At 38.4% G+C, this 27,334-nt stretch overlaps 1 protein-coding gene and 1 long non-coding RNA gene across 2 annotated transcripts; both read left to right on the top strand.

The window, feature by feature from the left end:
- The first annotated feature begins 1,672 nt into the window (after positions 1-1,672).
- On the top strand, positions 1,673-27,334 carry LOC113466219. Its single transcript, XM_026821418.1, has 11 exons — positions 1,673-1,975; positions 8,005-8,084; positions 10,212-10,319; positions 11,625-13,722; positions 13,963-14,124; positions 15,299-15,459; positions 15,570-15,573; positions 16,702-16,931; positions 24,947-25,068; positions 25,307-25,550; positions 25,836-27,334. The coding sequence occupies exons 1-11, from the start codon at positions 1,790-1,792 to the stop codon at positions 25,936-25,938; spliced, it is 3,498 nt and encodes a 1,165-aa protein (XP_026677219.1). The 5' UTR covers positions 1,673-1,789; the 3' UTR covers positions 25,939-27,334.
- On the top strand, positions 18,202-18,796 carry LOC113466215. Its single transcript, XR_003390684.1, has 2 exons — positions 18,202-18,351; positions 18,760-18,796. It is a non-coding gene; the product is annotated as an uncharacterized LOC113466215 (long non-coding RNA).

The raw sequence follows: 27,334 nt of genomic DNA, 5'->3' as shown, positions 1-27,334 counted from the left end.
GGGTCCCCGGACTTTTGAAACACTCTGTATACTTACTCTATAGATTTTGAGAGGAGCATTGCCGTATTGCACTTAATCCAAAGTGACCAAAAAATAATGGAAAGTAAAGAATCAGAAATATTCAGCTAAAAAGTAACAACTCGGTAGGTATTTCAGAATTAATAAAACGCTTACGCCTTAACAAAATACTTACTAATAGGTACCTATAATGTTTAAATGCCTTTAATTATAAATAAATCAATCGAGAGTGTTGTTGTGTTCCACAACATACATACCTACTGATTAATGAGTGTTCATGATTATGATTGCTAATTTACATGTTGATTGTCTCTGATTGATTGATTTTTTTTTTCAAGGCCGCAAGACGCAATTATTGACCTGCAGGGACCTTTAATAAATACTAAATACCTAAGTGACTTTAGATACCCCCGCAGAAAGAAGTCTAGGGAGGTAAAATGAGATTAAATCGAGGCCATTTTTCGTCACCACAAAACGAAAAATGACACGATTTCGACTAGGAAAATGCACGCGCAAAAGTGATAATTTGTCGATTTTATTATGCTAACGTGGTGTTGAACCGTTTTAGACTCCATGACGACTAATTTTGATATGTTTACAATCAATATGTCGAAGATTGGGCAAGATAAAATAACGCATAAAAAAGTTTTATGACCCTTTCAAATCTTGCATTCTTATTGGGACACCCTTTATTTTGTGTGATGTTCAACCGTTGCACCGGTCTTAACCAAAAGTTTCGTGTCGCATCCTTGTCACATTTGACAGCTACATATATACCAAATTTCAAGTCTCTAGCTCTTACCATTCTCGAGATATTTTGTTTGTCTGACAGACCTAGACAGTCCAACTGTCTGACAGTCAGACCTAGGTTTCTTAGATGGTCTGACAGACCTAGACAGTCCAACTGTCTGGCAGTCAGACTGTTTGAGCGTGTTCCTAAAGGATAAGGAAAGTAAAAATTTCTTTTCAGTTTGAAAATAGCGGCGGGAAATCATCAGGGTGTGTTTATGTACTGGGACAGCCTTGATTTCCGAGAATTTAAGTTACTGGCCAATTTAAAGTTGTTTTCTTTTGATATTATGCTGAGGCGCTGAGCACGTCAGACAATTATTTTCTTCGTAGGTACCTACTAGGTACATAGATACCTACATACAAAAGATGAGTGTTTCACAGCCGTTTTTATTTAGTGCTTTTGTACCAATGAAACAACTGCTACAATAGTGCCGTAGCATGCCCAATTGCCTGGGTTAATAATAGAACCCATAAATGGGATGTATTGTGTCTAGGATAGTCTAAGCTTGAAAAATAGAAGAAGAAAAAAATAGGTAGGTATATCTTTCGAATTTTTTCTTTCTATTTTTCTAGCTTAGCCTAACCTAAAGCTTAGCCCTGTGTATAACTTCTACCTTAATATCTCACCTATTTTCTCTGGAGATTTTCTCAATTGAAATCGCCTTTGAAAGAGGAATATACTGGTTCAATTCCCAAGTGAGTCAAAACTTTGATATACATAACTTTTAAATCGCCTAATAATACCTACAAAAATTAATATAAGAATGAATAAAGACACAATGCTTGGAATAATGAGATAACTGTGACGTTACAAGTAACACTGGTCTAGACTGTCCATATCAGATAGACTGTATAGTCCGTCATGTCTACTCCATATCAGATGTCACAAGTAACACTGGCCTAGACTGTCCCATATCAGATGTCACAAGTAACACTGGCCTAGACTGTCCCATATCAGATAGACTGAATAGCTCTCGCTATGTCTACTAGGACCAGACGGATCAGTGGTATCCTATCAGCCACGGGACTGCTCCATACAGGACGTAACAGTCAGGCTGAGGAGAGGGAGAGAAGAAGGTCTACTGGCAGTTATGGACTAAACAGACCTCGTCGGCCGAACCGCAGATCTGTAGTGGTACCTCCTCTTCTATCTGAACTACAACTGGTAAGTTTATTTCCCTCCCCTCAAATACCTAGACAGCAATGAAAGCATATTCAATCCACCAGTGCCAGTGTTTCCAATGGAAATTTATAACATTTGTGTCTGACTTAGTATACTGTGTCTAATATTGGCAACTCAATAGTTGAGCAGTTCGTCTAATAAAAGATTGATATATCATATGTCTGATTGTTTCCTGGATGGGTTTCCATCTGAGCAATTATGTGCTGTTGGCTTTTCTCAGACCCAACCAGGCTGGATGAGGTTAATTTGAGGAGGCAAGATTTTTTAAAAGATGAAACCCCTATCATTAAAGACTTGGTAATCATAATCATAAAGTGATGTTAATCTTCTATCACATGAACAATCAGTCTAAAAACTGAGTAGGCAGGTAAATAGAAAATTAAATTCCTTTTTTATTATTATTATTTTAATAGGTAGCTGTTCTAAAGTGCAATTTTGAAATGTTGGATCCCCTCTTGTATGTAGAATAGTAATAGACAAGTAATCTAGTCTCTGATGTCTTCTGTTCACATACTTGATAATTAGAGCAAGGAATAGGAATTGTGATGATGCATAAACTCTATTACTCATAGCACACTGTGCTAGCCATTATACAGGATTCATCTAAAGTCTAAACCTACCTAGGTACTCCTACTTATCCTTGATAAATCCATCTATTTAAACCTAGCCATTATACAGGATTCATCTAAAGTCTAAACCTACCTAGGTACTCCTACTTATCCTTGATAAATCCATCTATTTAAACTAAGTAAGTAGACACTAGAGGTACTTCTAGGCTAGTTGAAATTTTACCTCAGGCATCCTACCTGCTTTAATTTTCTAATAACAATTATTAAATTATTATTGATAAGTTTATGCCTGTCTATAAATAGCCAACCACCCATGTCCAAGTGGAAATAACACTAAGCTTGGGTGATGGAGATAACACTAAGCTTGGGTGATGGAGATAACACTAAGCTTGGGTGATGGAGGTCTTTGGGAGTAACAAAATTCATAGTGAGTTTGTGCTTGGATTTTGGAATGCTCACTCTGAAAAAAGTTGAGTAGATGTAAATGTAACTGAGTAGTGACCAGTGGCATCATTACAAGTCAAATAATAGGGAATAAAAAGACCAGTGATGATTCTAATGTTAGCCATACAAGCTCAGACCATCAGAACATGTGTGATAGAAAAAGCTTCAGACCTAGGTTTCTTAGATGGTCTGACAGACCTAGACAGTCTAACTGTCTGACAGTCAGACTGTTTGAGTGTTCCCCTCAAATAAAATTTATGGTAAAGCAGAGCTTTTTCACAACTATTGTGGATATCACAGCATTAATGCTTTAATAAGAGATTTCACTAATGGGAGAATTTTCAATTGTCCAAAAAGGAGTTTTTAGTGATCCAAAAAGGAGGAATTTTTAAAAACTCCTGTTTGTAGCACTAAAAAGTCCTTTTTGGATTATTAAAAATTCTCCCATTAGTGAAATCTCTGATTAAGTCATTGGTGAAATCCACCATAAGTGTGACAAGTGTCTCTCCTACTTTCCAATCAATTTGCATATTTCAATAATCTTTTTACCTACTCTAAAATAATACCGCCACTGTTTGCTACTCAATTATAGTAGCTATTCCATTATCATCGCGAGGCTGAGTGCACTCCGAACTTCAAGCATGGAGCCGAAAAATCTTCGACCCCACCGGGAATCGAACCCGCAACCTCGCGCTTACAAGACAGACGCGCTACCCTCCAAGCTGACTAGGCTGGCAACATATTAATCTAGGTACCTACCTACCTACTAGGTAATATTATCACCATCTCCCATGCTAATGCATTCATAAGAAATACTTTGAGTGTGAGTGGTGGGCATAGTGATAGAATGAGTAGGTACTTGAATGATTTTTCAATTCATACCTATACTGTATCATGAAATCTGTATAATCTTCCATTCACAATATCAGAACTAGGTCTATACTAGGAAAGCATTAACTGAGGTTTTGTATTTTACTTTCCTTGATGTTAAGGATAGCCTGTATTGTATGTTTGTATAATCCATTTGGTATCATCATCATACAATTACTATTTATAATTTCATATGAGATAAATCCAGTGGTGTAATCTAAACCGACACAGACCACACGAGTCTCATGTAAGCAGTTGCTGCATTACTACAGACAGGTACGAAATAAAAAACATTAAACCACTCTTTTTTCGTCTTGGAAAGAAAAAACGTCCCTTACATTTCTACTTTGAACACTAATAAATAATTTTCTGAGTTGAATAGGAGCTTGATTGAATTATAATGAAGCCATGATCAGTATGATTAATAAGTAATATCTTATATCGACACTTATGTTGTACCACGCAGTGTGTAGTATGGGACTGTACGTACAGGCACTAGTCGCTTATCAGTTAGGTATCATAATTATGTTATGTTCTTATTGATTCGAGGTGCTTTGTCTTGGTATCTGAGCGCACAGCAGTGCCTCAGGCCAACTTCCACTTATATTTGATTCAGAAATTGTGTATTCAAAATTTCAAACTATTCAAAGAGGCAGTGCAGCTTCCATTATGGGCACATTGCCTCGAAACATCAAAACTCAAAACAGCAAGATCATATTTATGACTGAGACGTTTTCCCAAGTTCCAGTAAACACGCTTGTGTACCTTTAAGGTCCACGCACACTTATCCGCAGTCCGCACAGTCCATCTCTGTGCTAGATAAGTGTAAGGGTCTAAGGCGCCAGATTTAAGCTCTGGTTCCCAATTGGGAGCGTGGGTTCGAACCCCACACCTGACAAAACTTTTTATCCTCTCTCTTGGTAGTACGTATAGGTAGAGTTCTCAATTTAGATGGGTACTTACCTAAACATCCCTATTTTTATCTGACTAAAACATTCAGGGCCAGTCCAGTTAGCGTAGAGGGGAACCCGTCTACCTTGTGAGCGCTAGCTCACGGGTTAGATTGTCGCCTGGGACGGGGGACGGGGTTATCTAAAATAGATTGAATTCGTTCTCAGAACGGCTGGCTTTCTCCTGTCCTGTCTTCCTTCTCTCTTCGATTTCGGGACGATAAGACCTTGGCAGTTAGGTACAGTTCCCTCTATCAAACATCTTTTAAAAAAAATCGGACTAGGTATTTGAAAGATCTTAAAAAATATGTACCTACCTACCCACCCATTCGCTCGGTAGGTAGGTAATGTACGTAAGTAGGTACCTACCTATAGGCTATGCTATAGCAGTATAGCTATAGGTAGGTAGGTACCTAAAATTTTGTCCTGTCTTCCTTCTCTCTTCGATTTCGGGACGATAAGACCTTGGCAGTTAGGTACAGTTCCCTCTATCAAACATCTTTTAAAAAAATCGGACTAGGTATTTGAAAGATCTTAAAAAATATGTACCTACCTACCCACCCATTCGCTCGTAGGTAGGTAATGTACGTAAGTACCTACCTATAGGCTATAGCTATAGGTAGGTACCTAAAATTTTCGCCTAGGTTTACCTTGCCCTTGCTCTTAATGTCAATTCAATTTCAAGACATTTACTGATGAAACTTTGCCTTGAAACAACAAGTTGAAAAAAATTAAAGGCCCTCCTCTAGAAGACTTAAAATTTCAAGATAAATTGAAAATTCTTGTCTCTCCTCCATCCTACGATCCTGTGGGTGTGTGGCTGTCTCTAGACTCATTGGCCGTTAGCATGTCCATCCCGTAGCATGTCTCCAACCACCTTACTGGACGTGCTAGGACGTGTTAATGATGGTGACTTGGGTGGTAATGAGTAATACAAGCTTCTAAACCACCCTACTGGACGTGCTAGGACGTGGAAATACACTGCATAAAGTCTATACTTGAAAAGATTTCCAGGCGCAAGAGAGGTATGCTAATCCGGAGTGGAATGCGCAGTACAAAGAAGATACCCTCAGCTGATTGGTTGAAAATTTGAAACAAAATTTATCTGGCTAATCTGGATCTCTGGCAGAAAAGAGAAGTGTTTTTCCTCAGGATTTTCCATTTTAATTTTCCTCAAAGTGTTTTGTGCATTGTAGTGTCCTGTGTATTCTGTATTGAACTTTCATGTGCATGTGTTGAAAAGAAATCCAAGATTTACACTAAGTACAACTATGTGTGTTCTTTCTTGCCTAGCAGAGAGGAAAATTTTATCAGTAGGGACCTCAAAGAAGTAACTAACCATAGTGTTTTGGTGTTCTATTGAACAAGATAGGCAAGGAGATTCGCCTGAGGATAGGTACAGAAGTTACAGGTTGCAATGCTTCAGCCACAATCCTATGGGTACATCCCTGTTCATACAGAGGATGGCCTTGTAAGTATATGCTTTTGATTTTGTTCATTCCTGGAGGTCTTGCAGACAGAAGCCATAAAATTAGCATTGTGTTAGGTTCATTCTCAACTCTGTAATATGAAGAATTATAATAAATGCTTCATGTTCTCTGACCCAGCACCTCATTGGAAAGACAAGTATTGTGCCTTTCATTCCCCATCTGATGAGATACATACTACAGGATGTGCATGCTGCAACACAGACCACATCAGTTGTACCTATTTTACCCAAGACTTGAATTCATGGTGGTACCTATTTTACCCAAGACAACACCTTGAAAGAGGAGCTATCTTTGTCAAATCAAGATGTCAAATAACATATAGCTTTTTTATTGTATTTTTCCTTTTTTTATTCACTATGTAAACTGATCTCCTGTATTTACGTGTGAAATTGTAATTGACGTCTTTTTTTTTATATCAGTACTTTTTTGTGGAGGGTAACTCTTGACGTTAATTTTTTAACACGAAGTGTTTTTTTTGGGGGTCAATATTATCTTGAAATATCAAGTAGTTTTCTACTTGTAGATAAAACGAGTGTCATTTGCTTTGAGCTGAAATTTTCAGTTCAGTCTAAATATTATAATCGATTTGTCGTGACTAGTGTGCGAAGTGGATCTGTGATATATTTTATTGTCTTTAAATTGATACAAGTTTTATGTTTTGCAACCATAATTCAATATTTGAGTTGGACTTTTGAAAAGAGAAAGATTGATTTTTATTCTAGACTTAATTTTATAAATACATATTAATACAAGAGACTTTCTAAAATACGAACTATGTATTTACTTTTTATTTTTATATAACACTTGGTTCGTTCAAAAGTAATCATTTTGTGATAGTTGTATTTTCTTCACAAGTAGGTACATGAAGTAATGTATAGATACTGTGACGTATTCAACCGTATAATACTTACTTTATAATATCATTTCGTGTTAACTCAAAGTATACTCTAACGTGCCTTACACACCTACACCTAATAATTCAATATTATTACAATCAGTTAAAAGTTGTGATCTTAGCAGCACGCGATAGCCCAAATCGTTACCTATCCGTATAATGAAATAATTTCTCATCATATTGGATCTCGAAACAAGGTTCATGCCACGTGCTGACTGACTTTTGATATCATCAATCATAAACATTACTGATACTAGATCAGCGGTTTCCAAACTTTTTTTCTACTCGGCCCCTTTACTATACGCGGCCTCCAGTTTGGGAATCGCTGTACTACATAAATTGTATCTATTAATAAATTATGACTAATAGCTAATAGGTATGTATCAAGTCCGAGTAACAGTCAGTTAGATGACCAATTGCTGACGATATCACGCTGATTCATCAAATCTTGGAAACCGACATACATTATTTAGCACAGGTTATGGTCTAGGATCAGCAAAAATCAAAATTTCGAATTTCCCGCCAACTTTACACGACAATTGCCGACAATTGCCTTGCTCAGCCCTTTGCATAACCACACACTGAAAGAGGAGCCATCTTTGTCAAATCAAGATGTCAAATAACATATAGCTTTTTTATTGTATTTTTCCTTTTTTTATTCACTATGTAACCTGATCTCCTGTATTCACGTGTGAAATTGTATTGTAGATCTTTCAATTAAATAAATTAAAAATTAAATTAAATATCTGGCAAACCAGAATATTCAATCAGCTACTTTATTTGTTTGTTTCAGCCCGAGGAGCCTACAGAGCAGATTAGACTCCGCATCATTGCAGGACATTCCTTAGCTAAAAAAGACATTTTTGGTGCCAGGTATGTATGTTTCTATCTTGGTTCTACTATGATACAATTAGTCTAGACCTAGACAGTTTTTAGTTTGATAACTACAAGTTCGGCCATGCCTTTTCCACAAGTTTGGCCATGCCTCGGGATGAACTAGCGGGATTCAGCTAGTATCTCAATAATCCTAAAATCCAATGTTTACCTACCATGCTGGCACCGGTCGCTATGTGCATTTATACCTGTGTCATAGCTACTCATTTTCCTCACGAGGCTGAGTGGGCCCCGCAACAACCAGTCACGGAACATTTGCATGATTCAAATTTCTTGACCCCGCCGGGAATCGAACCCGGGTCTCCCGCGTGCAAGAATAATAATAACAATAAAATAGCCTATAGGCGGATTTGTTTATGAAGAGGTTCTATGACGTTATAAGTAGGTAATGTAGGTTTGCCTCTCTAATCTTGTATATATGGAATAGTCATTGTGTAGATACCTAGATTATGTTACTACAACACCTACCGAAATAGTCGTAAGATTATTTTTATAGTGATCAACAATGAGATATTTTAGGTCTATTTTTATAGCAATGTACCTAAATTTTACCTCCCAAGTTTTATCTCTCAAAAATGCTTAAAAAAATAATTTTACCAGTATCTAAAGTATTTTTCAAAGCGATTCATCTCGGGGCATTCTCGGGATTGTGGAGTTGTAAAAGAAAGAGAGAAATACCATGGACCTTTGTTTTCTTTAAGCCCTAACGTGAACATCTCACCTTTAATAAGCCCTATTGAGATTGAGATGAGTATATTCCAGGAATACAATCACAATATTTGTTTTGATTCATAATCTGATCCAACACATTTCTCTGTGTGTGACGTCAAACTGTTCTCATTAAACTGTAGACAATTTCGTCAGGATTCCAAACATAGAAAAACTTCATTTTGGAAAAAATAATAATAATAAATGTAAATGTAAATGCAGTTTCTTTGTGTTATTATGTCACAACTTTGGTGCTCACTGCAGCATTGTAGGATTTTCCCAATATCTCAATAATCCTAAAATCCAATGTTTACCTACCATGCTGACACCGGTCGCTATGCGCATTTATACCTATGTCATAGCTACTCATTTTCCTCACGAGGCTGAGTGGGCCCCGCAAAAACCAGTCACGGAACATTTGCATGATACAAATTTCTTGACCCCGCCGGGAATCGAACCCGGGTCTCCCGCGTGCAAGAATAATAATAATAAAATAGCCTATAGGCGGATTTGTTTATGAAGAGGTTCTATGACGTTATTAAGTAGGTAATGTAGGTTTGCCTCTCTAATCTTGTACATATGGAATAGTCATTGTGTAGATACCTAGATTATGTACCTACAACAAATACCGAAATAGTCGTAAGATTATTTTTATAATGATCAACAATGAGATATTTTAGGTCTATTTTTATTGCAATGTACCTACCTATATTTTACCTCCCAAGTTTTATCTCTCAAAAATGCTTAAAAAAATAATTTTACCAGTAAAGTATTTTTCAAATCGATTCATCTCGGGCTTTCTCGGGATTGTGGAGTTGTAAAAGAAAGAGAAATACCATGGACCTTTGTTTTCTTTAAGCCCTAACGTGAACATCTCACCTTTAATAAGCCCTATTGAGATTGAGATGAGTATATTCCAGGAATACAATCACAATATTTGTTTTGATTCATAATCTGATCCAACACATTTCTCTGTGTGTGATGTGTGATTCACTCCTCGCGTCTTGTTTTCATACATATTCATCTTTATACTTCATACCTACATTACTGATTGAGATGAGTATATTCCAGGAATACAATCACAATATTTGTTTTGATTCATAATCTGATCCAACACATTTCTCTGTGTGTGATGTGTGATTCACTCCTCGCGTCTTGTTTTCATACATATTCATCTTTATACTTCATACCTACCTACCTAACAAAGATTAAATTCCTCTGATAAATCGCATGTTGCTGACTTTTCCTGGGCCTCCTTCAGGCTTATGAGTAGGTAGCTTTTCGCCGAATTAAAGAGTAAAACCTTCCATCATTAGAAATCTCAGCAGTTATGCATATGCAGAGACGTTAAATTCATATCACACTCATTTTTCGCATGAATGACCCTTTCTGTTCCAGTGACCCGTATGTCAGGATAGACCTGAACACAGTCAATGGAGATCAGACCATAGATTCCGCCCTCACCAAAACCAGGAAGAAGGTAAGAAGTAAAGGCCCACTGTTGAGGTAATTCTGTTTTTTTTTTTCTATTATTGGGATACACTTAAGGAATATTGGGATACAAACCCGCGACCTTCAGATCAATCGGCCCCTGAGGATGATAATTAAAACAAGGTTGTCTAAAAATCAACTGGGTAGGTACCACTTTTTTATAACCTTCTCTTCTGAACAGTTTTATTTTTGAATCCATAAAATACTTTTGAAGCTTTTTTTTATATTTTATCAAATCCTCAAAAAAGCAAAAGATGATTTTGGCATAGGTCTGTTTGACGTCCATGTCGAAGATAACGAATGTACATTTTACATACCTAGGAAGAAAGAAAAACGGGTGTGAGAAAATTTTATGTGTGCTTAAAGTGGATAATGAAAGGAAATCCAATTGTATGATTTGTATTCACAAGGGGTGCACATATTTCTATTGTTCACACTGTAGGTACTCATATGAATATTTCAGTATCAAACAGGTAATAATGGACTTATCATTAGGTGAGGTGAGAAAACTAGAGCAGCGTATTATTTTATTGATCTATGACAGGTGTCACCGCTGACTAAAATGTGGGCACTGGGCTCTGTCCTTGGTCCTATATATCAGCGCTGACTAAACTGCGGGTACTGGGGCCTGTCCTTGTTCCCTTCTGCTAGAGCTGTCTAAACTATATGGAAACTAAAGGTCCTTCCTTGTAAATAGGAATTGGAATATTTACTAGCATCAAGAAACTGTGCTAGGAACTTATTAGTGGGGTTTAGTACTAGGTAATACATACTTATTTTTTTTGTCTCGCTGGAGGACGTAAAACTGAGACAAAACCAGCCCTGTCAAGCCACAGACAATAACACTGGCTCTTTTGAGGGTACTTGAATGGGAATATGGTCAAGTCCGTCTCAGGAAGTAGGGTACAACGACATAATTATGTACCTGAATATCCCTCATAGACCCCAGAGCGAGCTCTCTGGCCTAGATGGCACCTCTTGGTATCCTCTCAATGGAATAATATATGGACTCACAACTTTCTCTGGAATAAACCTGATTGTGCAGACTTTCTAGAGCTGCTGCAGGTGAATTTTAGAGAAACTGAGGAGGTTGAAACGAGCTGTCTAAACTATATGGAAACTAAAGGTCCTTCCTTGTAAATAGGAATTGGAATATTTACTAGCATCAAGAAACTGTGCTAGGAATTTATTAGTGGGGTTTAGTACTAGGTAATACATACTTATATTGGTCTCGCTGGAGGACGTAAAACTGAGACAAAACCAGCCCTGTCAAGCCACAAGCAATAACACTGGCTCTTTTGAGGGTACCTGAATCGGAAGATTTCTGGAGTTGTACCATGCATATTTGAGACTTAGTGATCATGAGACTAACTTGTTCTGTTGTATTTTCAGTGCCAGATCCAAGGTGAAAGGATTTCTGGAGTTGTACCATGCATATTTGAGACTTAGTGATCATGAGACTAACTTGTTCTGTTGTATTTTCAGTGCCAGATCCAAGGTGAAAGGATTTCTGGAGTTGTACCATGCATATTTGAGACTTAGTGATCATGAGACTAACTTGTTCTGTTGTATTTTCAGTGCCAGATCCAAGGTGAAAGGATTTCTGGAGTTGTACCATGCATATTTGAGACTTAGTGATCATGAGACTAACTTGTTCTGTTGTATTTTCAGTGCCAGATCCAAGGTGAAAGGATTTCTGGAGTTGTACCATGCATATTTGAGACTTAGTGATCATGAGACTAACTTGTTCTGTTGTATTTTCAGTGCCAGATCCAAGGTGAAAGGATTTCTGGAGTTGTACCATGCATATTTGAGACTTAGTGATCATGAGACTAACTTGTTCTGTTGTATTTTCAGTGCCAGATCCAAGGTGAAAGGATTTCTGGAGTTGTACCATGCATATTTGAGACTTAGTGATCATGAGACTAACTTGTTCTGTTGTATTTTCAGTGCCAGATCCAAGGTGAAAGGATTTCTGGAGTTGTACCATGCATATTTGAGACTTAGTGATCATGAGACTAACTTGTTCTGTTGTATTTTCAGTGCCAGATCCAAGGTGAAAGGATTTCTGGAGTTGTACCATGCATATTTGAGACTTAGTGATCATGAGACTAACTTGTTCTGTTGTATTTTCAGTGCCAGATCCAAGGTGAAAGGATTTCTGGAGTTGTACCATGCATATTTGAGACTTAGTGATCATGAGACTAACTTGTTCTGTTGTATTTTCAGTGCCAGATCCAAGGTGAAAGGATTTCTGGAGTTGTACCATGCATATTTGAGACTTAGTGATCATGAGACTAACTTGTTCTGTTGTATTTTCAGTGCCAGATCCAAGGTGAAAGGATTTCTGGAGTTGTACCATGCATATTTGAGACTTAGTGATCATGAGACTAACTTGTTCTGTTGTATTTTCAGTGCCAGATCCAAGGTGAAAGGATTTCTGGAGTTGTACCATGCATATTTGAGACTTAGTGATCATGAGACTAACTTGTTCTGTTGTATTTTCAGTGCCAGATCCAAGGTGAAAGGATTTCTGGAGTTGTACCATGCATATTTGAGACTTAGTGATCATGAGACTAACTTGTTCTGTTGTATTTTCAGTGCCAGATCCAAGGTGAAAGGATTTCTGGAGTTGTACCATGCATATTTGAGACTTAGTGATCATGAGACTAACTTGTTCTGTTGTATTTTCAGTGCCAGATCCAAGGTGAAAGGATTTCTGGAGTTGTACCATGCATATTTGAGACTTAGTGATCATGAGACTAACTTGTTCTGTTGTATTTTCAGTGCCAGATCCAAGGTGAAAGGATTTCTGGAGTTGTACCATGCATATTTGAGACTTAGTGATCATGAGACTAACTTGTTCTGTTGTATTTTCAGTGCCAGATCCAAGGTGAAAGGATTTCTGGAGTTGTACCATGCATATTTGAGACTTAGTGATCATGAGACTAACTTGTTCTGTTGTATTTTCAGTGCCAGATCCAAGGTGAAAGGATTTCTGGAGTTGTACCATGCATATTTGAGACTTAGTGATCATGAGACTAACTTGTTCTGTTGTATTTTCAGTGCCAGATCCAAGGTGAAAGGATTCCTGGAGTTGTACCATGCATATTTGAGACTTAGTGATCATGAGACTAACTTGTTCTGTTGTATTTTCAGTGCCAGATCCAAGGTGAAAGGATTCCTGGAGTTGTACCATGCATATTTGAGACTTAGTGATCATGAGACTAACTTGTTCTGTTGTATTTTCAGTGCCAGATCCAAGGTGAAAGGATTCCTGGAGTTGTACCATGCATATTTGAGACTTAGTGATCACGAGACTAACTTGGAGGTATCGAGACATAGGGAGAGTGCTGATCCAGACTCTTGGATTATAGTGGATGCCTCCACTGAGTCCATAGTGGAAACTCCAGCCCAGGTAACTAACAGCTTCGCCATTAAAAGAAAAAAAAAGAAAAAAAAAAAGAAAAAGAAAAAAACAAGAAAAAAAAATGTCTTCTATTTAAAATGTGTATTTATATTTTAAATAGAAGACATTGGTTGATTTGACATTCTGTGTGCAGCAAACATTCTTGAAGCAAGATGGATTCAATAGAAAGTTCTTTACATATTATGTATACTGTATATTAATAGATACATGTGTATATTGTGATTTCAGCCCCTGTTCATAGGCGGTGTGGAACAACAAGGTGCCCTACCTCCTGGTTGGGAAGAGAGAACCGATGCCAATGGTCGTACTTACTATGTCAATCATATCGCCAGATGTACTCAATGGGAGCGACCCACTGTTCATCATACAATGTCTAGTAATAACTCTGCGGTAAGTAATACTATGTTCTACCTACTCATTAAACACAAGAGATAACTAGTGGTGCCGTGATCTGGACAACTCGTCCCATGTACTTAGTGGAACATGAAAAGATTGTTGTAAAAAGAAAGTAATCAATAAATCTATTATCTATATAATCAAAACTTTGAACTCACACCGTTCGTTCAATCCTCTCCACCCCGGTCCATTAGTGTTTGGACTCTCGTACCCCCCCCCCTCTAAAATCCTAGATACGGCCCGGGGCGGATTTTATCCTGATGGGATAATATTCGTTCTCGGAACGGCTGGCTTTCTCCTGTCCTGTCTTCCTTCTCTCTTCGATTTCGGGACGATAAGACCATAACAGTTACCGTTCCCTCTGTCAAACCTCACACAACAAACGATTGCGTAACGAGGGACAAGAAAAAAAGTGGCAGCAAATACTTAACACCCATGACATCATCCCTAATCTATATAATGTTCGTTCTCGGAACGGCTGGCTTTCTCCTGTCCTGTCTTTCTTCTCTCTTCGATTTCGGGACGATAAGACCATAGCAGTTACCGTTCTCTCTGGCAAACCTCACACAACAAACGATTGCGTAACGAGGGACAAGAAAAAAAGTGACAGCAAATACTCAACACCCATGACATCATCCCTAATCTACCGAGAAAGGCCGCTGTTGCTCATTTTCGACTGCTCACTGGGCATGACTGTTTGGCTGAACATCTCCACCGCTTTGGTCTAAAATCTTCTCCTATTTGTTCCTGATGTTCCTTAAACAGTCCTATGAACTCAGTTCATCTAAACTTCTGTCCTGCCTTGGAAGCCAGCAATGACATTGTAGGTAAATATTGTGAAGCTAGTAGTCAAAAAACCCGACATTTGCAAACAACAACAACATAATTTCTTGAAACTAGGTGTAAGTACATTTTCAATTTTAAAATATTTTACCTGAACTCCTGTCCTGCCTTGGAAGCCAGCAATGACATTGTAGGTAAATATTGGGAAGCCAGAGGTAAAATGACCTAGTAGTCAAAAAACCCGACATTTGCTAACAACAACAACAACAACAACAACAACATAATTTCTTGAAACTAGGTGTAAGTACATACATTTTCAATTTTAAAATATTTATTTTAAATAGTTCTCTATTACTTAACTCTTCTCTATTTTATTTTATTTCAGGTGGATTTTGCAGCAAGTGAGTTTCAGCGTCGGTTTCACATTAGTGCAGATGATCAGGAGCCCAGGCTAAGGGATAGCTCTCTCAATTCTAGCTCAGTAAGTAACCAATATCCGTTGATCAAATGTGAAAGTTCTTTTTGTGTGGTACCTAACGAGATTATGTAGAGAATTCTTTTGAAACATTGTACCAATAGAATTGCTGTGACGTCAAATTTCACATTAGTGCAGATGATCAGGAGCCCAGGCTAAGGGATAGCTCTCTCAATTCTAGCTCAGTAAGTAACTAATATCCGTTGATCATATGTGAAAGTTCTTTTTGTGTGGTACCTAACGAGATTATGTAGAGAATTCTTTTAAAACATTGTACCAATAGAATTGCTGTGACGTCAAAATTTTGTAAAGTGTGAATTGGAATGTTTATTCTCTTAAGAACGCATGAATGGTTATAAAAAAAAAAAAAAAAAAAAAGCGTTTCGAGATAAATGGAGTTAAAGTTTAGAACTATTAGAAGTTTGAACAGAGATAGCCATTTTGTTTTTACTCTCATTTCGAAATTAAAGTGAAGTTAGCAACCAATTAAAAAGTGAAAATAAGATTTTTTTCCAATGATATAGATAACTCAGAAAGTCAATTTTTGGAGTTAGTCCACTCTGCCTCTAAGCCATTCATCTCTGAGTGAACTCCGCGTCTTAAATTCCGGAAGTCACTCTCCAGTAAAGATGAGTGTTTCTTTTTTTGTTTTTTTTTTTTTTTTTTTTTTTTTTTTTTTTTTAAAGATGAGTGTTTCCCCCCCGTTTTTTTTTCGTAGCGATGAAACAACTGCTACATTGGACGCTTGTGGCCTGTGTCGTAGCATGCCCATCCCGTAGTATGCCTCTCATCAGATGGGCGAGAAGAGACACAATACTTCCCATTTAGGTGCTGGGTCAACACGAGAACACCAGAAAGTAACCCGTTGAAATATTTGCAATCGAAATATTGAACTCCCTTAAGGAAAATCCCCTGATTATAATAAAGATAAAACCTTGGCGGCCGAGAGTTTTCATTCATTGTATCTAAACATCTAAATCTAAATCATGATTTATTTGTGGTGAAGCTGAGAGCTTCTTCACAATTTCTGTGCATATCACAGCATTACTAAGAGCCTCCTGTACTATTTCTCACATATCTATAATTTTTCTTTTTACTCTGGTAATACCGCCACTGGTCGCTACTCGATTAAAGTAGCTACTCAATTGTACTTACGAGGCTGAGTGCACCCCGAACTACTCCAAGCACGAGCCGAAAAAAACCTCGGCCCCGCCGGGAATCGAACCCGGACCTCCTGCGTGCAAGCCTAGTGTGATACCCACTCGGGCACGGAGGTTGAGTTTTCATTGTATTCAATATTGATTTCATTACAGAACAATGTACCCAACAAGTTTGAAATGAAGATTCGTCGTAACAATATTCTGGAAGATTCCTATCGTATTGTATCCTCAGTGAATCGAGTGGAACATTTGAAGACAAAGCTCTGGATAGAGTTTGAAGGGGAGGTAGGCTTGGACTATGGAGGCTTGGCTAGAGAGTGGTTCTTCCTTCTCAGCAAGGAAATGTTCAATCCATACTATGGCCTGTTTGAATATTCCGCCATGTAAGTTTCACTTCTCATCATTGATTCATTGAAATTTGAAATCGTTTACTTTGTTTTTAACAAAATATAAGTATAGAACCTCCCAAAGACAAACAGAACCATGGATATTTTAAAATAAAAATGATAGAGTGAACTGTAACAACGGAGATATTATCTAGTAGAGTGCTTCATTTAGATTTAGACTGTCCATTTAGGACATGTAGTATAACCATTCCGGCAGCCCGAGTCCGGGGAATGATACTTCCAAATCGAAGGCCAGTTGAAACCTTTCTACAGATACGTTTCTATAAATATAAAATACGGCTCTTAGAAGGGATTCGAACCCTCGACCTGGACGAAATGGAGAAGTGGCGAATTGAAGAGTGATATCAAAACAATATTGTGTATGTTTATTTATTCCCGGGGATAGCAGCTTAACTCCAAACACAAAAAGCCCACTCCGAGGCTTAGGTGTAGGGGCGAACAGCCCTAAAGGATGCGTTAAGCAGTTAAGCTACTACGAATCTACTTATATTCAACATTTAATATCTGCCGCTCTGACTGTCGGACAGAATTAGATGGTTTGAAGACCAAAGTAGGAATTCCACCACACACATTCCGGCACGGCGGTCCGACAGTAGAAGCGTGAGAGTGACTGGTTCTGGGTCTAATCTGATGTGTCCTATTCTCCAGACGTTGAATCCAGTATGGAACGAGGAGTTTATATTCCGAGTGAAGCCCAGTGAACACAAGCTAGTGTTCCAAGTATTCGACATGAACAGACTCACTCGGGATGATTTCCTAGGCATGGTGGAGCTCAGTCTGCTTAACTTACCGCGGGAATCAGACGGCTGTGTTATCCACAACAAGAAGTATATTCTCAGACCGAGGAGGTAAGTTGAAACCTAAACCTATTCTAGCGGCTTCACAATTGTGGAATGAGATCTCATCTGTAACGCGGCTTCACGAGTGTGGATTGAGATCTTATCTGTAACGCGGCTTCACAATTGTGGAATGAGATCTTATCTGTAACAACGGATGTCTTATTGTTCCAAAATGGAAGAAATAAGAAGAACAGGATAGGAGAAAGTCATCTGATTGGGAAACCTTAAACAAGGATTATGACAGCCTGAAATTTCCCCTTGCTAAAGATTTTTTTTCTTTTTTTTTTTTTTTTTCAAAATTATCAGGGGTGGGGCCCACGGGAATTTGAAATCTTAATATTTAAGAACCTCCTAGGTTTAAACACGCTACATAATGTACATATGTGTTGGGTAACTATCTCTATCTCTGTCCTAGGTCCCTGAGGAGCAAGTACCGAGTGTGCCATTAGACAGTGAAGGTCTACCTACAGGGTGGTCCATACAGGCTGCTCCTAACGGCCGAGTGTTCTTCATTGATCATAACCAGAAGTCAACAACCTGGGTGGATCCGAGAACAGGTTAGTGAGGATTTTTTTTTCTTTTTCTTTAAGAGGTTTTATCACCCCAAATCCGAAGATAGGACAGGATGAAATCCGCCCCGGGCGAGAATCGAACCCGCGGCCTAGCGCTTACAAGACAGGCCCTACCCTCCAAGCTGAGCTGGCAAGTTTTACTCTTTCATCCCACGAAAAGCTACGCGCCTTCTGTTTATACATCATCCCACGAAAAGCTACGCGCCTTCTGTTTATACATATTTTCTTGTGATCAAAGTTTGCTTGTAGTGTTTCGTAACACTGATCATTTTGTAGGTAGGTGTTATTATTATCATCATCAGTTTTTTTAAAACAAAATAATATTTTGTACAAAGGTATTCCCTAAGCTAAAATTTGCTTCTGAAAGATCTATGTAAATCCTTTCTATTCTAGGTCGGGCGAGTCCGATGCCGAATGCTAAAGTCCCCGGTAGCACTGGTACTGATGCTCAGCGCAAGTCTGTGATACCTCTCAGTACATACGGTAAGTCGATACCTCTCACAGAGGAGAATAAGTCAATACCTCTCACAGAGGAGAATAAGTCAATACCTCGTTACATTACCTGCCACCTCTTATTGCGGGGAAAAATAGTCTAATGGTGAAAAATTCCGACATTTGAAACAACATATTATACCTGCCAGCCGAGTTCGCTTGGAGAGTAGTGCGCTTGCCTTGTAAGCTCTAGGTCTGTGGTTCCATTCCCGCTCGGAGCGAAATTTCATCCTAAACAGATAGGGTTCGTTTTCGGAATGGCTGACTTTCTCCTATCCTGTCCATCTTTTCTCTTCCATTTCGGGATTATATCAATAATATCTCAGTATTTATAGTTTCTTCTACAGTAGAACCTCGATTATTTCAACTAATTAAGACCGAGGGTAGTTGAAATAATTGAAAGTTGAAATAATCGAAATTCCGTATAAAATAATGGAAGAACTGCAAAATTTATAGGTACAAAAGATCAAAATAGGGAAGAAATACCCTATCGAATCCTTTGAAAGCTAGAAAATAATGCCGATTTTGGGGTTAAAATAGGGGAGGTTGAAATAATCGAGGTTCTACTGTATAGGTATTAAAAGAAAAACTAATATTTCATTCCATTTCTCAGGCTGGTAATTGAGTGGAGGTTTGTATCGCGGGTAGAAGAACAAATGAAAGCATTCCTGGAAGGATTCAACGCCCTGGTACCTCTGAACCTAATCAAAATATTTGACGAACATGAACTTGAGTTGCTCATGTGTGGCATTCAACATATTGATGTCAAGGATTGGAAGCAGAACACACTGCCTCTTCACAATTTCTGCTGATATCACATCCTGTCTGGTTAGCTTGGTGGTTATGACACTTGTCTGGTAGACAGGAGGGTGCGCGTTCGATCCCTGCCGAAGTCTAACCACTACACCATTGAGGTTATTTGTACATAGGGAATCCAATCCCGGGGACTGGATTTTCATTTCGGGATCGGGATTGTGATTTTCCAATCCCGGGATTTTCGAGATTATCGGGATTGATCGTTTTCCTGAAATATACACTTGAGAGCAATAAATTCGGGGCAAAAATATTCCTGAAGTTTTTGATTTTTCCAATTTTTCCCAAAGACGTGTTTGATTCTTAGAGGATATCAAAAGAAAGGTAATTTTGTTGACCTTTGAGAAACTGTGTTTAGTTTTGAAAAAACTTGAGTCGTTAAAAAAAGAAAAATAAAAATGCAAGACAAGTTCAAAACAAAGGAAAACATCGAAGTTCAAACTCAATGAAAATCGGTTTATTAGTGCCTCATTCTGAACTTTTTTTCACACAAGAGGTGGCATTTAGTACCTACCTCATGTTCCATTCTCAAGCTTGTATGACAGCCTACATTCGGTTCTTCATGAACAGGATGAGGTTCTACCCCCTTTCTTGGGGGATGGTCTCCCACTTGTCTGAGAGCCCTTGTTTCAGCTCCCTCTGGTTCCTGGGAGGTGGATTTCGAGCTCAGATCCATCTTTTTAATTCGTCCCAAACATGTTCACTTGGTTTGAGATCGGGGCTTTTTGTTGGCAAGCCTAAAGTTCGAATACAAGCGGGGAACGATCAACAAATTTAAAATGATCAACATAGAAGTTGGTTTTCATACACTTCAGATCAACAAATTATGGGTGGATAAAACTATATCTTGGAACACATAAGAAGACAAAGCAGCTCTATTATTATTTGTCTGGGGGACTTTAAACAGGAAAGATACCAGCCTGAAATTTCCCTTGCTAAAGAGATAGCAAAGGTTGAGTGCAAAGGGCATCCACTCGTGAAATTTTTTGTAGCCAAAAACCAAATGTCAGCTCAAATCAATCACCCTAGTTGGGCCTTGATTGAGAGGCTGACGAAAAACGGCAATCCCTTCTGAACACAGGAATTATGTTGTACGACAATAGGATATTCTATTCCATGAGTTTTTTATTATTATTTTCTCTCAGGTTGGTGTTCAGGTGGGTACCTATATTCTATTTTATGAATATTGCATAGAATTCATTCATGTCTTGTGCAACATTTTCACCGTATAGGTTGTAAAGACACCCTCGTCTGCCCACTATGTAATCTGCAAGCAATTATGAACACAGACCATTTATTAACATGTCCTGGCCTTTCAAATAACGACAACTTGGTAGCAAAGTATTGGGACACACGAGGGAAAATGACCTAATAGTCAACTCCGAGCATTTGAAAACAATATAATACACTCTCGTCTGCCCACTATGTAATCTGCAAGCAATTATGAACACAGACCATTTATTAACATGTCCTGGCCTTTCAAATAACGACAACATGGTAGCAAAGTATTGGGACGCACGAGGGAAAATGACCTAATAGTCAACTCCGAGCATTTGAAAACAACATGTTCTATTCTATTATTTTCTCTCAGGTCGGTGTTCAGGTGGGTATATTTCACGGCGGCACCCCCCTCTGCGAGTGCCTGAAGACATCGGAGAAGCCTGTGGTGAATGGAGAGGTGGAGTTCGAGGAGGTTCTAGTATTCAACATCGACCTGTGCAATGTACCACGTATGGCCAGGGTGTGTCTCGTCATTTACGAAGTGAAAACCTCCAAGACTATGAGGACAAGACGACTCAAGGATCAGAAACAGGTGAGCCAGCATTCAACCGGTCATTCTCCATAGATCTTATTCCTTCCTTCCTTTCATCTTTTTAGATAAAGAGAAACAATTAACCCAGTAAGACCGAAAACTATTTTTCCCTCGATTTTTTCCTTTTGAAAAGCAAGCTATTAGAGACAAGGTAAAACTACAAAAGCAGACACTTAATAAAGGCGCGTTTTCATTGTGGGATAGGAAAGTAGCAAAGATATGTTACCAAAATCTCAAATTGTATCGCAGAAAAAATTCTATGCCTCGGCTGGGATTGAACCCACGCCCTCCTCTTTTCCAGAATATCGTCTTGACCACTACGCCACCAAGGCAAGTCGAAACAAAAGGTCTGTTCTCAAAGTATTAACTTTCGCTAGTCAAGTAGGAAGGAAAACGCGTCTTTAGAGAGCCACATACAGACTACTTACCGTGTTTAAATCTGCTAGGACAGGGTCTGAAGAAAACATTCTTTACCTACACCCTAGATTCTTTTCACTAAAAACTAGTTGGGTTACCAAGTTTTCAACTGGTGAAAAAAGAGATAAAATAATATTGTAAAACTAAACAAAGATCTACTTAAACGTCCTTTTCCGGATGTTTCATGTGTATTCCGAAGTATCGTGTCGCATTACTTATTGCTTGAAAATTCAACTTTCATGCTTCAAGTCTCAACTGCTATGGTCTTATCGTCCCGAAATCGAAGAGAGAAGGAAGACAGGATAGGAGAAAGCCAGCCGTTCCGAGAACGAACATTATAATCCGCCCCGGGCGGGAATCGAACCCGCGGCCTAGCGCTTACAAGGCAGACGCACTACCAAATAAGCCAACGAGGCTGGCAACTAATATTTCATTCCATTTCTCAGGCTGGTAATTGAGTGGAGGTTTGTATCGCGAGTAGAAGAACAAATGAAAGCATTCCTGGAAGGATTCAACGCCCTGGTACCTCTGAACCTAATCAAAATATTTGACGAACATGAGCTTGAGTTGCTAATGTGTGGCATTCAACATATTGATGTCAAGGATTGGAAGCAGAACACACTCTACAAGGGAGATTATCATGCGAATCATATTGTAGTGCAATGGTTCTGGAGGGTAACTTAAGTGGACTACACATTAGACGGACCGCGTCCGTCGGACCAAATTGGTCTGGTCCGCCGTGGTCCAGCGGACCAAAACAAAATTTGGAAGGACTACACACTACACGGACCCCGTCCGCCGGACCATCAGTCTGTTCTGACTCGTCTCTAGAGAAAGGTGTTTCATATTTGGTCCAACGGACGCGGTCCGTCTAATGTGTAGTCCACTTTAGTCTGAGTTACTGGTCCGACGGACCAAAAATTAAAAGTGTTTTGATTTCCTCCGGACCAGACCAATGGTCCGATAAAACGTAAAGTTTGGTCCGGCGTAAACTACACATTAGTCCGTCGGACCAAATTTTGGTCCGACGGACGCGGTCCGTCTGATGTTTAGTCTGCAATAGATAACGCGTCTGCCTCGTAAGCGCTTGGTCGCGGGTTCGATTTCCGCGCGGAGAGAATTTTACGCCAAAGAAAAAAGGTTCGTTTTGGGAACGGCTGGCTTTCTCCCTTCGTATTCTCCTTCTCTCGTCCGTTGTTAAAGTTCTCTCTATCATACCTCTTCAAAAAAGAAAAAAAAAAGTTTCAAAGGGATTCATCCACCTTGGATTTTTTTTTTTTTTTTTTCCCCCCAAATGGTTTAACGTTTCAACCTCACCATATAAAGATGAACCAAGGTCTAAGGAACATACTAGATGATGAATAATAACAATAATAGTGCTTATTTATACTGCTCGCATAGGACTGAAAAATCCCTTTACTCCAGCAGTAGGCTACTACTATTATTGTGGTCAAATTCTCAAATTATATGAGGATAAAATTCCATATACCTCGGCTGGGATTGAATCCACGCCCTCCTGTTTACCAGGCGAGTGCCTTGACCACTACAACACCGAGGCAGGTTCTATCTAAGCGAGCAGTATGAATAAGCACTCTTGTTATGTATCTGTATTCCAGGTAGTGCTTTCATTTTCCAATGAGATGAATAAACACTCTTATTATGTATCTGTATTCCAGGTAGTGCTTTCATTTTCCAATGAGATGAATAAACACTCTTATTATGTATCTGTATTCCAGGTAGTGCTTTCATTTTCCAATGAGATGAATAAACACTCTTATTATGTATCTGTATTCCAGGTAGTGCTTTCATTTTCCAATGAGATGAATAAACACTCTTATTATGTATCTGTATTCCAGGTAGTGCTTTCATTTTCCAATGAGATGAATAAACACTCTTATTATGTATCTGTATTCCAGGTAGTGCTTTCATTTTCCAATGAGATGAATAAACACTCTTATTATGTATCTGTATTCCAGGTAGTGCTTTCATTTTCCAATGAGATGAATAAACACTCTTATTATGTATCTGTATTCCAGGTAGTGCTTTCATTTTCCAATGAGATGAATAAACACTCTTATTATGTATCTGTATTCCAGGTAGTGCTTTCATTTTCCAATGAGATGAATAAACACTCTTATTATGTATCTGTATTCCAGGTAGTGCTTTCATTTTCCAATGAGATGAATAAACACTCTTATTATGTATCTGTATTCCAGGTAGTGCTTTCATTTTCCAATGAGATGAATAAACACTCTTATTATGTATCTGTATTCCAGGTAGTGCTTTCATTTTCCAATGAGATGAATAAACACTCTTATTATGTATCTGTATTCCAGGTAGTGCTTTCATTTTCCAATGAGATGAATAAACACTCTTATTATGTATCTGTATTCCAGGTAGTGCTTTCATTTTCCAATGAGATGAATAAACACTCTTATTATGTATCTGTATTCCAGGTAGTGCTTTCATTTTCCAATGAGATGAATAAACACTCTTATTATGTATCTGTATTCCAGGTAGTGCTTTCATTTTCCAATGAGATGAATAAACACTCTTATTATGTATCTGTATTCCAGGTAGTGCTTTCATTTTCCAATGAGATGAATAAACACTCTTATTATGTATCTGTATTCCAGGTAGTGCTTTCATTTTCCAATGAGATGAATAAACACTCTTATTATGTATCTGTATTCCAGGTAGTGCTTTAAGGGAGGACTCACCAGAGGATCTTCACACACATGCACACTCTACAACTCACACACTTCGACTGCCACGAATCATGGGTGTGTCACATCCAAGAGCTCCCAGAACTGCTGACATCAATATTATGTCTCTCTATTGTTTAATTTGCAAGTTACTGGGTAGCTCCGGTGACAGTAGTCCCTTTGTCTCAACAGTTTAATGTTGCATTACTTTATTAATTTTAAACAATATCGTCTTATCGTCCCGAAATTGAAGAGAGAAGGAGGACAGGATAGAATGCCATCCGTTCCCAGAACGATCTTTATTTGAACAATAACAATCATTATGATTTGTGTATTACAGGGACAACTATACACTTCAAATTAACCCCATGTCGGGTCTGTGCAATGAAGAACACCTTAGCTACTTCAAGTTTATCGGTAGAATTGCTGGTATGGCAGTCTATCATGGCAAACTACTTGATGGTAAGTTAATAGAGAGATTATTTAATGACAAATAAAGCAGCTGCCAGCCTATGACTGGTTGCACATCACAGCCAAAACCATCATTCCATTGGAAATCATCATTCCCGGCTGGGTGATATAATGTGAGGCGGGTAACATGACGCTGAATGGATGGTAAATAGCCCCACCTGAGCAGTTGTAGAGTGACATAAACCCGCATTAACATAATATATTCTATGTGTTTGTGTGTGTCTGGTAGCATTCTTCATCCGTCCATTCTACAAGATGATGCTGTCCAAGGATATTGATCTGAAAGACATGGAGTCCGTAGATTCAGAATATTACAACTCGCTTCTCTGGATCAAAGAGAACGACCCGTCTAGTCTGGACTTGACGTTTGCATTAGATGAGGATAGCCTTGGACACACTAGTGTGCGAGAACTGAAACCAGACGGTGCATCCATACCTCTCACAGAGGAGAACAAGGACGAGTACATACGGTAAGTCGATACCTCTCACAGAGGAGAATAAATAAATCAATACCTCTCACCCTATCGAATCCTTTGAAAGCTAGAAAATGCCGATTTTGGGGTTAAAATGCCGATTTTGGGGGTTCATGATACTCGGTTTCACCAGTGTGCACTGCTCTGTGTTAACCTTATGTACGGGTTTTGTGAAACACGTTTCACTTGTGTGCATTGCGCCTAAATGCAAAATCTTTGAGCTGAAACTTACATCTCATTTGGTTCATACAACTAATATTTTATTATTTCTCTTCTACTCAACAGTTTCAACCGGTTAGACCTCCCCCCATACGAAACTTATCTTCAACTCCGTGATAAACTGGTGAAAGCTATTGAGGGGTCACAAGGATTTGCAGGTGTGGACTGAGTGCCAGCTAGCAACGAAATACCGTTGCTAGCTGTCATCTTGGGCTTGTAAAGTGTGGACACAGCTTACTATAATCTTGAATTACTTGGGTTTTAGTCTGGTTTTTACAATCTAGTTTTGCAGAAGAAACGAGAGACTACCAAAACGTTAGATAAAAATATAAAAGCAAGCTCTTATAAAATGTCCATTTTGAAAAGATAGGTGCGACACTAAATTTTCTCATCACTTCAGGGTATTGAACCCTAGACCCTCAGATTACAAATCCAGCACTACCATTGAGGTAGAAATATTGGGAGTATGATTTTTTTATATTATACTCATGTATTTTGTATAGATAGATAAATATGTATTTTGTATAAAATATTGCTAGGTAGTCCTCCTAAGTACATATAAGTGCTTAAATTTCGATTTTCTTGTATGACCAGGGCCTAGAAACCAATATCTGTACCATGCATAGCTATGACTCGTGTGTTCTGTGTCGTAACATGCCCATCCCATAGTATGTCCCTCATGAGATGGGCTAAGTCAACACGAGAACACCAGGAAGTAACCCGTTGAAATATTTACAATCGAAAAACAAGTGCAAATTTTTGTCGATGGTCGGCTTCTGCATCGCGAGCAAGTGCGTTACCTCTTAGCTAACCGTACCGTACGGAATATTCCTTCTGAAGAAATATTTGACACTTGACTTATTTAGGATTACCAACATTCAGACAGTTTCTTTTAGCACTTTATATTGTGATTTATAACTCTCCACTCATGAAGATAAAGACATACACATCTGTACCTTGCTCTGTTGGAGCACACGGAGTTATCAAGATACAAACAGGGCTTAATATTATTTTTACCAAGTGTAATTTTGGTCTTATCATAAGATTAATATCCGTATCGCATCACGTTATAAATCGCAAATTTAAATACAATTAACATCGTCCTTACTTCACTACCACGTAAGTCGATTTTTGGCGAAATGGAGTTTCTGGTATATTTGGAATCCTTATTCTCTCCCTCGCTTGATATTATATTGACATTTCGAAGAAGAAGAAGAAGAAGAAGAAGAAATCTACAAAGCACGGTAATTATACTGTAGGACAAAGTTCAACACTGGATAAATAAATACCTTCAGAGTTCTCATTAAATAAATAGTTTTTACTCTCTCCTGAAAAGTTTTCAAAATTGACTTACGCGATAGTGAAGTTAGGACGACGATTAAGTTACTTCGTATATAATCTATTCATCATTCATATAGGGTGGGGAGTACTCGCTTTCCTCTCTTGAGACCAGAGGTTCGAAACCATAGACATTTCTGAAATAATCATTTTCGTTGATATATATCATTATTGTTATTTAAATTATTTAGTGTCATTTCTTTACCTATTATGCAATACCTACCCCC

This window comes from Diaphorina citri, unplaced genomic scaffold, assembly GCF_000475195.1.
Source record: "Diaphorina citri unplaced genomic scaffold, Diaci psyllid genome assembly version 1.1 scaffold228, whole genome shotgun sequence".
Lineage (NCBI taxonomy): Eukaryota > Metazoa > Arthropoda > Insecta > Hemiptera > Psyllidae > Diaphorina > Diaphorina citri.
The sequence above is the reverse complement of the archived record's forward strand: the minus strand, read 5'-3'. Positions and strand labels throughout refer to the sequence as shown.

Coding starts and splice junctions, on each gene's coding strand:
- LOC113466219 (XM_026821418.1), top strand. CDS start 1,790: ATGTCTACTAGGACCAGACGGATCAGTGGTATCCTATCAGCCACGGGA. Junction 14,125..15,298: donor TGTCTAGTAATAACTCTGCG/GTAAGTAATACT, acceptor ATTTTATTTCAG/GTGGATTTTGCAGCAAGTGA. Junction 25,551..25,835: donor AAGGACGAGTACATACGGTA/AGTCGATACCTC, acceptor TCTACTCAACAG/TTTCAACCGGTTAGACCTCC.